Raw genomic sequence first — 15802 nt, forward strand, 5'->3', positions numbered from 1 at the left:
GGATCTCATGATTGGGGTGGCACGCAAAGAGTTAAAGTACGGAGGGTTACATTGCAATTCTTAATATGTTTTAACTCCACTTATGCCAATGGATTCTGCTACAGTCTGCTCTGCTCTATAGGTCACTAAAAAGTTTAATCAAAATTGTGAACACAGCAAAACAACATGTTCAAAATCAAGGGAAGAGCAGCTGACAACCCTCATCCAGCCAAAGCTGTTGTGTTTAACTACGATCTGGAGCTGGTGACTTGACTGGAATACTTAAGAAGTCAGTTGTAAGGAAAGCGTATACTAGTTGGTCTGTCTCATGTTTCTGCATTAGCTGCCATTCCAAGAACTTGTGCAGGTAAAATTAGCAAGCAAACATGATCGGTGCAAATACGTTTTCTCTGGCTCTTCATTGTGAAAAGCTATTACTTCAAGACAGAATGTTAGCTTACAGTAGAAAGTTTCTGAGATTTTAGCTCACCGAGATCACAGGTCCCTTGGTAATGGATGTAAAGCCTGCAACGAATCTATCAGGAGACGACTTAGAAGAAAGAAAACAAGCAAATCTGCTACGACACCATTTACACGACAGAAGGGTGACAGTAGCATGGATACCCCTGGAGTACAATTGGTCTTGGGTAATGTTTCTAAATTTCCTTTTAAAATAAATGGCAGAAAAGAGAAGTTTGAAGAGTTAGAAAGGTCTATAAACTCACTTTGTTTTTGTTTTTAAAATCTAATGTTTATGAAATGTATATTACATTGCCTTTACAAATCCCAATGTCCAAAAATGTTTTCTTCATTTATTTTTTCAGATAGTTTTTATTTTTTACCCCAACTGGGAATAAAAGATCCAAATGTGAATTTGAGTTTTGCTGGTAAAAAGGTAAAATCCCTCCATGCTGGGTTTGCAGATACTGTTGGTAGCTGATACACCTGATTTAGGGAGACCACAACTCATTGATGTCTTGCAGAAAAACTCTCAAATGGTTACAAGTACTAAAGCTGACTAAATCTTTACAAAATTTCAGAGTAAACTCCTGATCTGCTTGGAAGTAATATAAGTACGAATTCTGCTCTTACAATTCATAAGCGTCTGTTTGTTGTTATGATTTGGCTACAGAATAACTCTGGTTTTATGTGATCCTATGGAGTAAAAATATAAGCCTATACCCCATGATAAAGGCACCATTGAGCAGAAGAGGGTTGAGCCAAGGTCAGTGTGATTGTGGGTTTTGTTAACCCTCTGAGTGCAGGGATAGGTTGCAGTGTATTCCTATGAATCTACTGTATTAGAAATTGTATACATACAGAAATGCATATTTGGAGAAAAATTGACATGGAATGTTTTTTCCCCCTTGTTCTCTGCAGTCCCAACAAACTTATTCCCTCAAAAATAAAAAGTATGAAGTGTTGCAGTAACAAACAATATACATTTGACTTAACTCTTTAAACGTGACCTATTTACTAAAATAAAAAAATATGGATTTCCACACTACTAATCTGTCTCATTAAAGTCATGTTATACCTGTATGGTGAGAAAAATACAACCAAGTTAATATACATTCCAAAGGTAAGATTTTAAAAATATGGAAGACTCGTCACAACCACGTAACCACTTTTCGAAAGGTGGCTGAGTTGGTGGAAAATTAAAGACTCAGTGCTGAGTGGCGGCAGATGTCTAACTAGTCCTCAAGAGACAGCAACAGGTCAGGTTTTAAGGATTTTCCTGCTTCAGCACAGGTGGCTCAATCAGTGGTGCAGTAAATGACTGAGTCACTGATTGCGTGACCTGTGCTGAAGCAGAGATATCCTTAAAACCTGAACTGTTGGTCGCCCTTGAGGACTGGAATTGGCCGCCCCTGTTCTATATAGTCAAAATAGTCTATTCGGGGCATTTTCTGTAACAAATTAAGCCAGTAACTGACCGCACGGCTACTTTGGCATATAAAGAATTACCCCCTTAGTGTTTGGTACAGAACCGTGTGGTTTCACTCAATTTTGTATGTGGAGGCTCAGGGGTTGATTCTATACTGCCCAAAGTGGCCATTAGGGCAGTTTTCATCTGAAAATCTCTACTGACTAGAATGTGGATTTTTGCCCGAAAATGTCCTGAAACGGCCGCTTCAGATGATATAGAATAAGGTCCTTAGAGGTACATCAGCTACATGAGCAGAGGTTGCACAACATGAAAGGCAGTGCAGATTTCTTAATGCATATAAAGCAGTTCTTCACTAAACAGCGTCTTTTCGTCTACCTTGTTTACAGACTAATGATGCGTTTGCAATGTATCAACTCCCATGCAATGAATGGAAGTGAATGCATTGTTACCTGAATGTTATCGCATTCTCCCACTTCTCACTAGCATTAAGAGAAGGGATAGAGAGAAAGAGAAGACATTGAGAGTCTGGAGAGAGAAAAAAAAGAGGGAGCTTTCATAACCACATTAAGCAAGACTTGTCACATCATACGCCATATTTACTAAGCGGTGCTAAGCTTATGGCTTCCTACACTGCAGGGGGACAACTAACAGCCCATTAAAGCCAATGGGCCATAAGGTGTCTTGTGGCTAATCCCCGCTTAGAAAACATGGCCCTTATGTTTTGCCATTAGGGCAAGAGTTCAGGCAATATCTATGGAAACATAGTTCTAGCAAAAAAAAAAAATGACTTTTTTTTCTAAATAAATTCCTAATAACATGTACTTGTTTGCAAATACCTTGTGGGATGTGTATACTATGATTGCAGTATATACCGTATAAGGTTCAATGACAGCATCAAAAATAATCAATTGCCTTTAGGGCATATAATGAAGGGGTTGGGCTGACTAGTAGAGAGCTTACATTTCATGTTCTTGACATCGTGTTGGAACGGAATATCTAAAAGATTTACAAGTATTTTTTCAACACACTAGTTAGTTATTCACCTCTATATTATTCACTCAGGACATATGTGGCCCCAATTAAATTGCCTGATACATATGAAGGGAGTGTGGGCTATCCTAATAAAGCCTGCAACCTGCTTCAGTTTGAAAAATAGTTTATAGGTTTGTGATGCACCCAGCCAACATTTTTGGTCAAGAAATCCAAGGAGAGCAGTATTAATAGAACAAAGACTGATGACTCTTCTAAAATGTGGGCGGATGGTGTAAGGTACAAGGAGGAGGCGTGAATGCCTGAGTAAATGACAAAACACTTATGTGATTTGATGGATATGTATTCCCTTTCAGCCCCATTAAAGAAAATGAAATCAGTATATATTGTCAATAAAAATATATAGCTGAAAAGGTATTTCTAATTGTTCCCTTATGGGTTACTTCACGTTGCCGGCCTCTTTGGATCTGAATAGGTAAAGGTTGCTGGTTTCCTCACTAGTACAGTATGTTTCATACTAGTTCTTTCTGAACTTTTAGTGCCTTTAAGATATATAGTATTGATTGACAGAGAAACAATTGGCAGGATTTACAGATGCAGCGGCCGTTATACGAACATTTCACGGAGCCGTTTTCGTGAACTCTGCTGCATTCCACGCGGCATTCACTCGTTATTCTTCCGTGAACGCTGCCGTGAATGTCGCCAATCACACCAGTCACACCTATCCCAATCCAGCAATGTGCCAGCGCCAGCACTAGTAAAAACACTAGTAAAGTATCCACGCATCTTAATGCTGGAAAGTTTGAAGAAATCATGCGGCACGACCTGGGTATGCCCAGGAACACAAATCGTGAAATGTTTGGATAACGGTCGCTGCATCTGTACCAAGCTCATTTCGAGTCCCCATGGGATTTTGCTACAGTTCTCATTTCATTACTTCCACTGACAATGAACATTTAATAGGAACTGTGCAACCAAATGAGATACTGAAATAATAACACAATTTACTTTAAACACAACTAAAATATTGCTGAAATGAGGAAAAGCAAATGAGCACTCATCAAATGATAACATTATTTGCCGGTTTTAGTCAGTAGCAGAGTGTAAATATAGCTCTCTTGGGAACTGTCCCCAAAAAGGTCAGGCTCACACAAGAATGCCATATTAAATATCGTTATTTGACATCTGAGAAATGTCGACTCTCATTTTCACCTTCTCTGAATTCCCATACTGGTCTTAGCAGCACTATATTTCGATCAAACATGAAATCTTTCTAACACATCTGTTGTTGTTGTACAGTATGATAACGTTTGAATGTCCCTTGTCAGCTAATCAAGTGAGATAATCAGCTAGTGAAAGCTTCTACATTCAAGTCAGAGATAATAAACATCAGTACTTATACCATTTCCCCATATATATATTTGACAGGACTAGCACATTATTTTATGTGAATATGGAGTTTGACAAACCATGACTATACATCCTCATGACAAAATGGAGTTTGGTTGGTTTGTAACTTGAATAATCTAAACCAGGCTTCAAGAATGGCTGTTTTCTATTCAGTGAAGACATAATTGCTATATCCTTTTAAGATCCGTATCTGATGGACCAGGGACACATGGCGGTACTTTACACTCTTATAAGGTGGTGTTTATACTGAAAAGACACAATATCTATGTTTTTCATTGCTGGGATGTACAGTAATAGTAGTATGTTGCTTACTTGGTGTCACGGGACACCAGGACTTTTTGCAAATTTATACTGGGATCATTCACTAGGGAAAACAAGGTAGTAGAACAAATTGAAGTTTATTCGGGTACACACAATAAATACACAAAATACAGATGAAATACACACTTACTGTGGGTGAAATCTAGGCTCAAATAGGTGCATGGTGCCTGCTTTGGAAGGCTTACCCTGACCAGGATACATACCCGGGCTTCCTGGTCCTCTTTTTGGCTAAAGATCCTAGCTGAGACCGCAACGTTCAATTCTCAAAACTTGGTTCTGACGCCTGACTTAGGGCCTCATGCAGTAAGCGCCCAAAAAGTGCTCTCGGCAGGGGTTCAATATCGGCATGATTTTGGCGACTTGTCCTCGCAGAATTCAGGAAGGGCCGAATCCCTGGTGAATCACTGCGAAAGCAAAGCGCAGAGTAGCCGGTGGCGAGACAGCCTGTCTCCCGATAACCTGGCGATACGCCGTCCCCTGCTGAGATGTCAGCAGAGAGAGATCCTCCACCCTCTCTGCGCAAACATCGGCAAGAATAAAAATCTTTCTAAACAATTTTTACTCATAGTGTAGATGTGCAGGGGGTCTCCGGAGCTGAACCGCATTGGTTTCAGGTCCGGGGACCCCCTGCTTCCCGAGATACAGGCCCCTTTATGAGGTGCCGGTATCCCTCTGCATTTAAATGTCCCGATCACGTGACCACGGAATGTAAACAAAGCAGAGGGATACCGGCACCCCATAAAGTGGCCTGTATCTCGGGAAGCAGGGGGTCCCCGGACCTAAAACCAAAGCGGTTCAGCTCCGGAGACCCTCTGCACATCTACACTATGAGTAACACCCATATCAATAAACAATCATTCCTTACCTTTGCGGCTATCTGCTATAGTAATGAAGCAGCATTAATGTATTTTTAATAATAGTGTACGGGAGCAGGGGGTCCCCTGAGCTGAACCACATTGATTTGTGGATCAGGGACCCCCTGCTTCCCGAGTTACAGGCCCCGGTATGGGTCATCGGGTGCCAGTGTCACCGCCATCTTTATAGAGCCCACGTCGCGTCTTGGACGCAATAAAGATGGCGGCAACATTGGCCCCCGATGCCCCATACTGGGGCCTGTAACTCGGGAAGCAGGGGGTCCCTGAGCCACAAATCAATGCGATTCAGCTCAGGGGACCCCCTGCTCCCGCACAATATTATTAAAATACATTAATGCTGCTTCATTACCATAGCGGATAGCCGCTAAGGCAATGAAGGGGTTAAGGCACAATAGCATGTTTATTGGGGACAATTGCCCGCAATAAACATTGCAATAAACCACATACACCTCCTGTGCCCCCAACAACCCCTATACCGCCATTACATATATTAAATTTTTGGGATGCACAGCAATGATACTGTACTAGAGGCCGGCGGTGGCCCTCGGGTGTTCCCCACAGGCCTGCAGTACCAATTGTGTGCCCCCCCAAAAAAATCCAACAACACAAATACTTTACAAGAAATACACCCCCCCCTAACACATACAGTGCAGTACAGTAATGTGCAAAATTACTATTATCCACATATGGATAATAGTGAATGTGCCCATTTTAAATACATAAAGAACAATAAATACATTAAATACATATTGCACTCACCCTTGTCCGGCTGCCACGATGAAGGCCATCCTCATCTTCATAGCCGTCCATGCACCTTCCGATGCTGCAAAACACAAACAAGAATAAAAACAGCCAATGTAATGTCCCCTAACCCCTTAATCACCATAGCGGTTATTAACCGCTACAGTCATTAAGGGGTTAACCCACCCTCACCCACCACTCTGGAGGCCTAAATACCCTCCCCCACAACCCCCCCACCCCATGAGGCCTAACCACCCTCACATACTACCCAGCCGGGAGGCCTACCCACATACCCTTGGGACCAATACCCCCTTCCCTCACCCCCAGTACTCATAATAAAAACAATACACAGCCCCACAATAAACATCATTGTATTTATTACATATATAACCCACCCCCTGTGCCCCCCCATAAATACATGATTTATTATTTTACATACAGGGTTAATACCCCAGGCCCACGGGAGTCCCCGGTGGCCTGACGGGTCACCTCACAGACCTACAGTAGCCCAGCACCTGCTTTCAAACAGGGTCTGGAGGCCTATGGGTGGTCCTCGCCATGCGCCTTGGTCCACCATGTGGTCTCAGCGGGTCACCATGGGCCACAATGGGGTCCCCACGGGTAGGCCTGCGGCTGTCTGGTGGGCCCCGGGTCAGACCCACAGGTGTCTGAGGGGCCTCGGGTGCTTTACACGGGGCCTGGGGGCCCTCGGGTGGTCCCTACGGTGCCCCCACAGATGTGGGGCCACCGGTTCTTCCCCGCAGGTGTCCCCCGTGGACCCGGCAGCCGTTTACCCGTGAGAAGTCCGAGGAGATCTCAGGTGGTCTCCATACAGTAGGTCTCCCACAGACCTGAGGAAACAACCCTGTATGTAAAAATAAATAAACATATCCTATACATTAAATACATCAATCCCCCCCCCCCCAACACATACAGTACAATAATGTGCAAAATAACTATTATCCAGATAGTGATAATAGATTATTTGACCATTATTAAACACATTAAGTATCATAATAAAAGAAATCAAGAATAATAAAAGAAATCTACTGACCTGATCAATATAAAGCCCCCCTCGACAGCAAAATCCATGTCCTCCGTTGCCAATATAATACATAGCCAATACATTGCTATTACATTGTGATATCGATGAACCCCTTAATCACCTTATCGGATAATAACCGCAAAGGTAATTAAGGGGTTAACCCACCCTTCACCCATTCATTTGTACAGTGGCTTCATCATGCAACTATATATATATATATATATATATATATATATACCTACTGTATGGAGACCACCTGAGGTCTCCTCGGACTTCTCATATATATATACACACACACATGAATAACCCATATACAAAGAAATGTTTAAGGGTTTAGTAAAACATGAAAAATAAAAATACCAGTTCTCCATATCTGCCACAGTAAAACAAAATCCTATTTCCTCATAAAATCATTCTCATGTGGCAATCAAAAGCATCAAATGCCAATCAAAAGATTGAATTGACATTGTATACATGATGCATAAAATCTGTGCACCAAGTACACTCTACCAATCAATGTTAACAATAAAATATTCAAAAGAAAATACAATGAAATCCAAACAAGTATACTATTTAAACCAAGCAAGGCAAGCCAAATAAATTACCATTAATTAATGACATCCCAAAACAATTAAAATACCATCCAAATCAATTACACAATTAACTCTTTTAATCGTTAAACAAACCCATTCGCCAAAAAAGTTAACATCTGACAAAATAGTAGTACCAAAATAAAACCACTATAACAAAGCAAGCCTCACCCTTACCTAAAGTACACCATAGAACACCAAAAATTACATCTATCTAATTAAACATTACATTACACACATTTAACAATAGCAGCATATCAAAATACATTTAAATAGTGCAAAACAAGCATTTCCAACCAAATGATTTCTTACCCTGTATGTATATATCGATAGAGATATACATACATACATACATATATACATGCAGTGGCAAGAAATGAGAATGGAAAAAAATTGTATCACATAGAATAAATTACAAAAAACAGTTAAAGTTCCAAAAAAATAAATTTCTTTAGTTTACTTACCATTAGCTGGCCCACTCACCGACTCCCGTTGAACACCAAGCTCTCCAACCAATCCACGCACAGCAACAGGAACCCATAAAATATCAAACCATAACAAAATAAACTAAGACTTTTTTTAAAATCCAAAACGTCTACAGTATCTTCATTTGTATTCTTCCGTCTTCTTTCTTGTTCTTCTGTGGTCTTCTGGGGTCTTAATTTTGATGACGTCATTTAAAGGCAATGACGCCAGCCAATCTGAATGGGAAATACACCCCAACTCTGATTGGCTCTAGTACCATGTGACAGGCTTTGAATGACGTCACATCCGTTCTCCCCAAAGCCTCTGTCACATGGTATACTAGAGCCAATCAGAGTAGGGATGTAGTTCCCACGCTCTGATTGGCTACCATACCATGTGAGGCCGGCCATCTTTCTTTTCATGACGTTGTTTTAAAGGCAATTGAAGCACAGCCATTCTGATTGGCTGACGTCATTGCCTTTAAATGACGTCATCAAAATTATTTTTTCTCCCCCACAATCACATGATTTTCACGGCCCAATCAGGGCCGTGGGAACCATATGATGATAATGTGATGTCATAGCCTATAAAAGCCTATGTCGTCTCATTTTGAAGGCAGACGCTGAGGAGGACGGACCTCCGGAAGGAAGAAGAGGACCGGGGCGTGGCAGCAGACAGTAAGAAGACCCCCAGCAGACCCCAGAAGAACAAGAAAGAAGACGGAAGAACACAGATGAAGATACTGTAGACGTTTTGGATTATTATCCTAGACCCAGGACATCCTATATGCTTTGGGCTATTTTCAACTACTGTATTCATTTGTCACCAGCATGTGGATTAACAGTATCTACATTTGATTATATTGCATTAAGTGTTTGCTACTGGTGCATTGACCACTCAATGACACTGTCTGTTTCCTGAGAGATATCATATTACGGTGTTCCCAGTGTACTTTTCTACATATGCTGTTTATCATACATACTATTGCTCAACATCTATGGTTCACCTTATTTTAGGAGGCTATAACTGGATACGGTCCTTTGAACCGTGCCTCTGGGCTGAACTATTGCATATTTTATGCTAGCCCGTCATAGGATCCCATTCTCTCAGGTTTTATTTTATGAGCTGTGTTTTGACTCTGTATATAAGTGTTTTTTCACCGGTCTGTGTATGTTTAGTGACCATACGTCGAAGTATTATCCTATTATTATGATACATTAGTTCTATAACATAGGTCTACCAATCTGGTATGTACTTTTTGTGCCTGTCTATCCCTTTTGGTACCAGTGCTGATATTTGGTATTATAATACCTTATCAGTTTTTTAGATGATAGTATTGCGACATTTATCATTACAACTATTTCCTTAGGATTTTATTCCTGGACAAGATAGCCTATCCATTATTAGGCGTTTCATAGACTAGTGTTGTCTTAGGTTTTCTTCTACATGGACTTCATGTGGAAGTTTCTATTGGTGTGTCTTTAGGGAGTGGTCTTGGACCAATTTACCACATCCCTCTGTACAAATATTTTTACTTTCATCATATATAATAAACAGTATTTTTAATGTTTTTTACCAATTCCACTTTATCATTTTGAGTGCATTCATTGGGGTATCTTTTTGTTTAATTCACCTAGTCCCTTGTCCCTATTTGCACCTCATGGTTTTTTACACTGCTAATTACTATGCTTGCCACTTAGAAGCTGATGCGGGAGCCTTCCCCTCCTCCTCCCTTCCCCCCATTTTATATATTTACTCCACCTGGACTAAGAAGGGCTCTGTAAAAAGCCTCATGTGAGAGACAGAAGAGTGATTCCTTAGCTCACAAGTGGACTGACATAAGGAGAAGGAGGACAGACCAGAGATTTCCTTAGCCCACAACTGGACGGACCTGAGGAAAAGATGATGTCTTGATGCACACATGTTACGCCGGTGCTGCCCGCAGACCAGACCCGTCCCCTGAGTTGAAGGGGGAAGTGGTAATACACGCCCCCGCAGTAAAGGGAGCGTGTCCGGAGTGTGGTATTAAGCGTTGCCAGGCCAGATGTAGTAAGGTAGACAATACTTGCCGGTACCGGGAGAAGAAGTAGAATTGTGATTGTCATGCCAAGGTCAGGGAGCGGAGAGTGGAGGAAGGTCGAAGTCCAAGCCGTGTTCGAGGAGAGCCAGAGAGTGCGTAATCCGAGGAGTGCTGAGGTCGGAGCCAAAGGGGGTAGTCGTACAAGCCGTGTCAGAACCTGTGAAATCATCAAGAGTAGACAGAGTATCATCCATGCAGAGACAATGTCGAGCGAGGACTGAGAGGACAGAGAAGCTAGATAAAACAGGGAGGTCCAATCAGGAGTGGGGGCGGGTCAGGAGAAACTGCAGGGAGACTCTCCTGATTGGTGCAGCCACTACAATCCAGGTGAATCCTAGTACTGCAGTGAGTACGGCCGTGCGGCATGCGGGGGCGGAGCCTGAGGTTGGGGGGGCAGGAAGAAAAGTGTGCATGTGCGCGCGCTCCGTAAGGCGTGTGTGAGCGTGCCCCGTGCCGGAGGAAACTGCACACGTGCGTACGGGGAGAAGGGAACGCGCCCGGCGCCGAGGAGGGGGAATAGTGGCGGAATCGCCGAGAGGGGTGATCCCGCGAGGGCGGCCGGGACGAGGAGCCGCGGAGGCCGGTAAGGCAGGGTTGCGCCGTGCGTCCAGGGTCTCCCTGAAGGTAGAGGATGTTCTGTGTGGGGGACGCAGGGGATGCCGAATCCTAACAACACAGAAGGACTGTATGCTGGCAGCAAGACAAGGGGACAAGACCTCTATACCTGGACACAGAGAGTGCCATAGCACACAAGGATGCTGACCCAGGAGAACAGAGAGGCCTTCCCCTACAGCAACAACAACAGAAACAGATAAGAGACTTTCTTGTGGGATTGTTGTGTGTATATATAATATGTAATATGAGAGACGTGGGGGTCGCAGACAAGTCGCTGTACATGTGGGAGCGGTCCAATGCCTATGTGGAGGGACATGAAGGCTGCAGGCGAGTAACAGTGTCCGCAACAGAATTAAAACACCCTGCGGGAGCACTCCGGCGGTTGAGTGGAGAAAAGTGGGGGTCATAGGCGAGTTGCAGCATTCACAGCACCACAACAGCACCGTGCGGGAACACGTCGGTGGCTGTGCAGAGAGACGTGGAGGCTCAGGCTGGATGCACTCGCGGCACCATCACAGCACCTGCGGGACCATACAGCCAAGGAGGAGTACAACTATACTGTGGGAGAGCCGGGAGCTGTGTGAAAGAAGTCACCTTTTTGAGGTCTGTGAGTATTTTACTTTGATTTCTCCATTTCCCTTTACCCAGCCAGTACAGGACTATATGCGCAGGAATATACATGTGTGTCCATTATCCAATCCATTATTAACCCCTTGCAGCCAATGTTAATGGCATAGTTCATTATATGTATTTTAATAAATACGTTTTAGCTTTGTCACTAGGAGTTTGTTTAACGTTTAATGTTTTGTGGTATAGCATAGACTGTCATTACCCAGCAGTGTTACGCTATGATTTCTCTTGTTTGTCTTTCTTCTCGTTCCATGGCTTGAAAGCATCCGTGCAGTTTTACTGAGGATTACAGGACTTGCCTTTTTGGCCTTTATTTGCGCCAGGTTTATTTTTGTTTGCATTATCCAACCCTGTAACACACTATTTAATTTGTCCGGACAAAGGAGTAACTAAGTAATTATACTTCAAACTGCAGCATTTCCCTGCGAACCTGGAAAATTCTTTTGAACTCACAAAGCTGAAGAATTCAGTGAGCACAATTTTATCCCAGTACAGTACCATTAGATGTGGTTACAAAATATCAACAAAAAGCACAACAGATGGACAAAATTGAATTATTAATCTGAGGATACATATTCTCACACCTCTATCAAGTGGTATATTGCATACAATTTTTGTTACCAAAACAGTGCTCTGTACTTGACTTGCAACTTTGTTTTGGCTGTGAAGAAACATTACTTATTAATAAGAGGCAATAAAAATCTAAAACACTATTTAAAGCCCTCTCTGTATAAGACAAGGGCAATATTACGTGCATTACAGCAACATTTTTCAAGTCAGGGGTGGTATGTTTAACCAGTAAATATGCAATTAGTATGTCTATTTGAACAACTACATACAAAGGTTTGTTTTAAATCTACTATAAGCCTGCCTGCATTTTTGCTATACAGCAGTATTTAGCCTTTGGAAAGATATTCATCTGATGATACTCTAAGAGAGCTACTGCTGTTGCAAAGATCCACGCTACTGTAGTGCCGACGATTATTCTAAAACAAACCTGGGGCAATCTCCAAAAAGACCCAGGTACATGCTGGGCACATGCTGCAACATTTCACACATTTCTGCAGACAGACTAATGGCCCATCGGATTAACAGCGGGGGTCCCTGGCAGTCCCATTCAAATTGAATGGGACTGCCAGGAACCCCTGCTGTGTTAATCCAATGGGCCATTAGCCTCTGCAGAAATGTCACTGAAATGTACCCAGCATGTACCTGGCTAGTTTAAGGCAAGTTTAAGGCAAGTTTTAGAATACTCATTGGCTCATCTGTAGGTTATTGTTTTTGTTTTTTTATATATATTTTTCTGTGGTCAAGCTTGCACCCAGCTTGGATATACTCGATGAGTATATTTTTTGATTGTTTTTATTATTGTCTTTTTAGAATAAATTCTTTTGAAATGATACACGGGCATTTTTGGAATACAATTAACCTCTAGGGAACAGTGGTTCCTATTTATGGTATCATTTCATGCACTAGGGTATATGTTTTTTTTTTCCCCAATGAACTTGGGCTTGAGTTTGGAGGAGGGCAGTTTCAGTCGGATATTTTTTGCAGCCAGTCAAACTTGATCTCCCACTTAAAACGGAGAGGTGGACATCATTAGACAAAGACAGACTAATTTAGTTGCACCTTCCCCTCCCGCCACATTCACACACAAAGACACATAATGTTTCAGGCTTTAGCTATTGTGATTTTTAATTCCATGGGGTTTAGCTGAGTCACCTCACCCGGTGTAAACGACTGTGGGTTTATTTTGTCATTGAGAGAGGACAAACTATTAGGACAAACTATTGACTGTTTTTATTAACGCAGTACAATAAGCTTGGACATTCCCCCCCTTCCCTAGTAATGCAGCATCTCCTGAGGAAGAAAGAAAAATTGCTGCATGATTAGTGAATTGAAGTCCTTGACTGTTTAACACAACTGATAGCCACACAAAACGCATAAACTATAACTTACCACACCTGTAAACTATAATGAATTTTTAGAAATAATAGGTAATACACACATGTATAATACAAATATTGTATATACTGTATACTGTATAATATATACAGAGTGGAGAGTACGCGCCGACTTAAAATGGTTAACGTTCAATTACCTTTAATATATAGTAAGGCTAATATTAAAACAGGTTATTGTCAGTACCATACTTACCTATAGCATACTTACTGTACCTACCATACTACAGTACAGTACAATACAGTACCATACTACATGCTGGTGGCATGCCCATTACGCTCTAAAAGAATGGGCAAAATGCTGCTAAAATGTCAATATAGTTGTTGCATTTTTGTACGGTGAGTATCTCGTTCCAGAAACTCTTTATTCCTTTTATTAATTCCTCCTTGTTGGATGGTTTAACAACCTTTCTTATATGATCCTTCAGTGCATGCCACACGAGTTCTATGTGGTTCAAATCTGATGATCTGGAATGGGAGTGGGAAAAAAATGGCGAATTAGTTGAACAGATAAAAACAGTTTAAACCAATGAGAAACAGTTACTGTACACTGGAGCACTTACTGTAACGCTTGCGCTCTCCACGAACAAGGCTGGAACCTGGCACTGAGGTGGGAAAGTATAGAACTGCGCACCCACAGCAGTGGAGGCACGCCTGGAGGGTGGATAGTCAAGCTTGCCGGATCTGGGTTGGAGAGAGTGGGTTAGCCTTGATACTTGTAGAGGTCATAGGTAGGTGCCAGGAGAGTAGTCAGAGTCTGAAGTGCCATGGTCTAGGGTTGGAGCCAGAAGATAGTCAGTTTGCCATGGTCAGGGATGGAGAAGAGCGGAAGGTCAGAGGCAAGCCGGGGTCGGTGATCCAGAGAATGGTCCAAAGTCTAGCTGGGTCAGTACACAGGGAGGCAAGCAGCAACAAGATTAGTAGACAGAGAGAAACGAGTCAGGAATAGAGATGTGGGAACACAAGGCTACCAATAACTATGCTCAGCCAAAGAGGAAGTGACAGAGCTGAGCATATATAGCAACAGGATTCCAATGAGAGAAGGGGTGGAGCGGAGGAGCAGCCTCTGCAGAGGCAGGGATAGGCTTTGAGACGCTGGAGACAGGTGAGGGTTATACAATTAGAGTTGACGCACAGCTTGGGAGCGGGGCACGCGCGTCATGGGTGCGCGACGTGGGGCGGCACAAGTGGAGAGGCGGAGCCAAGCTCCATGGGAATCTTGAAAGCCCTCCATGGGCGTGCGTGCTCTGTAAGGTACGTGGGAGGCTGAACAGCAGGAGGCAAGGAGGAAGCACACCGCTGGGGACACGCTCTCTGATCTCTTGCAACGGGATGCTGTGCAGAAGGAGGTAAGGAGGGAACACGCCGCAAGGGAGGTGTTCCCCGATTCCTTACACTTACTCCGGTGGCGTCTTAACCCAGTTGATCCCACTCGCAAGAATAAATTTAGAAGAGGCGGTATGTTTAGGGTCATTGTCCAGGAAGAAGCGGTGACCACCAGATGGCAAATCATATCTAATGTATTTAACAATACGGGTGACAATTTGCTCTTGGAAAAATACTTATGATATCCATGATTCCTGAAACAAGAGATGAAATTTTTTTTCATTTTAACTTTATCATCCTGTACAAATAAAACATTTAATTCGTTAGAAATACTTTTGTTGTGTGTCTTCATATTTTAAATCTTTAAATTACAATTACACACACCCGAAGTACTGTATGGGAATAAAAGATAGGTTGCATTGCAATTAGATTTTTAAGATAACAGCTTGCGTTCGCCCACTTCAGTTTCTCGACGGTATTGCAGACAATGCTAAAATGCAATTTTCTGCACTCGATCAAAGCACCAGTAAACTCGTGTCTTTACGTGGGAAATTTTCAAGAAATAACGCACCATGACCGGGTGTGCAAAGGGATACAACCCGTGAAATGTTCGAATAACGGCCACTGCATTTGTGTGTTGACAAACATATAAAATTTGATGGATGTGTAAATGAAAATTTTCTGACTTGAGAGCGATCATGATACAGTCACTAAAAAACAAAGAGATCATTATGTGATATATATTCAATATATATTTTAGAAATATGTAATTGAAAGAATAATCCACAATGTCATAGAATATAACAAAAAATACATTGTATGCAAACAATAATTAATTTTATAATAAATAGCCAAGAGAATGATTCCTATTTAATTAATAATT

At 42.2% G+C, this 15802-nt stretch overlaps 1 protein-coding gene across 3 annotated transcripts in view; it reads left to right on the top strand.

Moving 5' to 3' along the window:
* The first annotated feature begins 285 nt into the window (after positions 1 to 285).
* LPIN1 (lipin 1) overlaps positions 286 to 15802 on the top strand; it is a 191052-nt gene continuing 175535 nt past the window's right edge. Inside the window, exon 1 of one of the 3 annotated variants that reach the window (XM_075598380.1) lies at positions 286 to 626. In XM_075598380.1, the coding sequence (XP_075454495.1) occupies positions 492 to 626 (135 nt within the window). In that variant the 5' untranslated portion in view covers positions 286 to 491. The remainder of the gene's footprint in view (positions 627 to 15802) is intronic. The other 2 variants (XM_075598377.1, XM_075598374.1) reach the window with 2 other exon arrangements.

This window comes from Ascaphus truei, chromosome 4 (assembly GCF_040206685.1).
Source record: "Ascaphus truei isolate aAscTru1 chromosome 4, aAscTru1.hap1, whole genome shotgun sequence".
Taxonomy (NCBI): domain Eukaryota; kingdom Metazoa; phylum Chordata; class Amphibia; order Anura; family Ascaphidae; genus Ascaphus; species Ascaphus truei.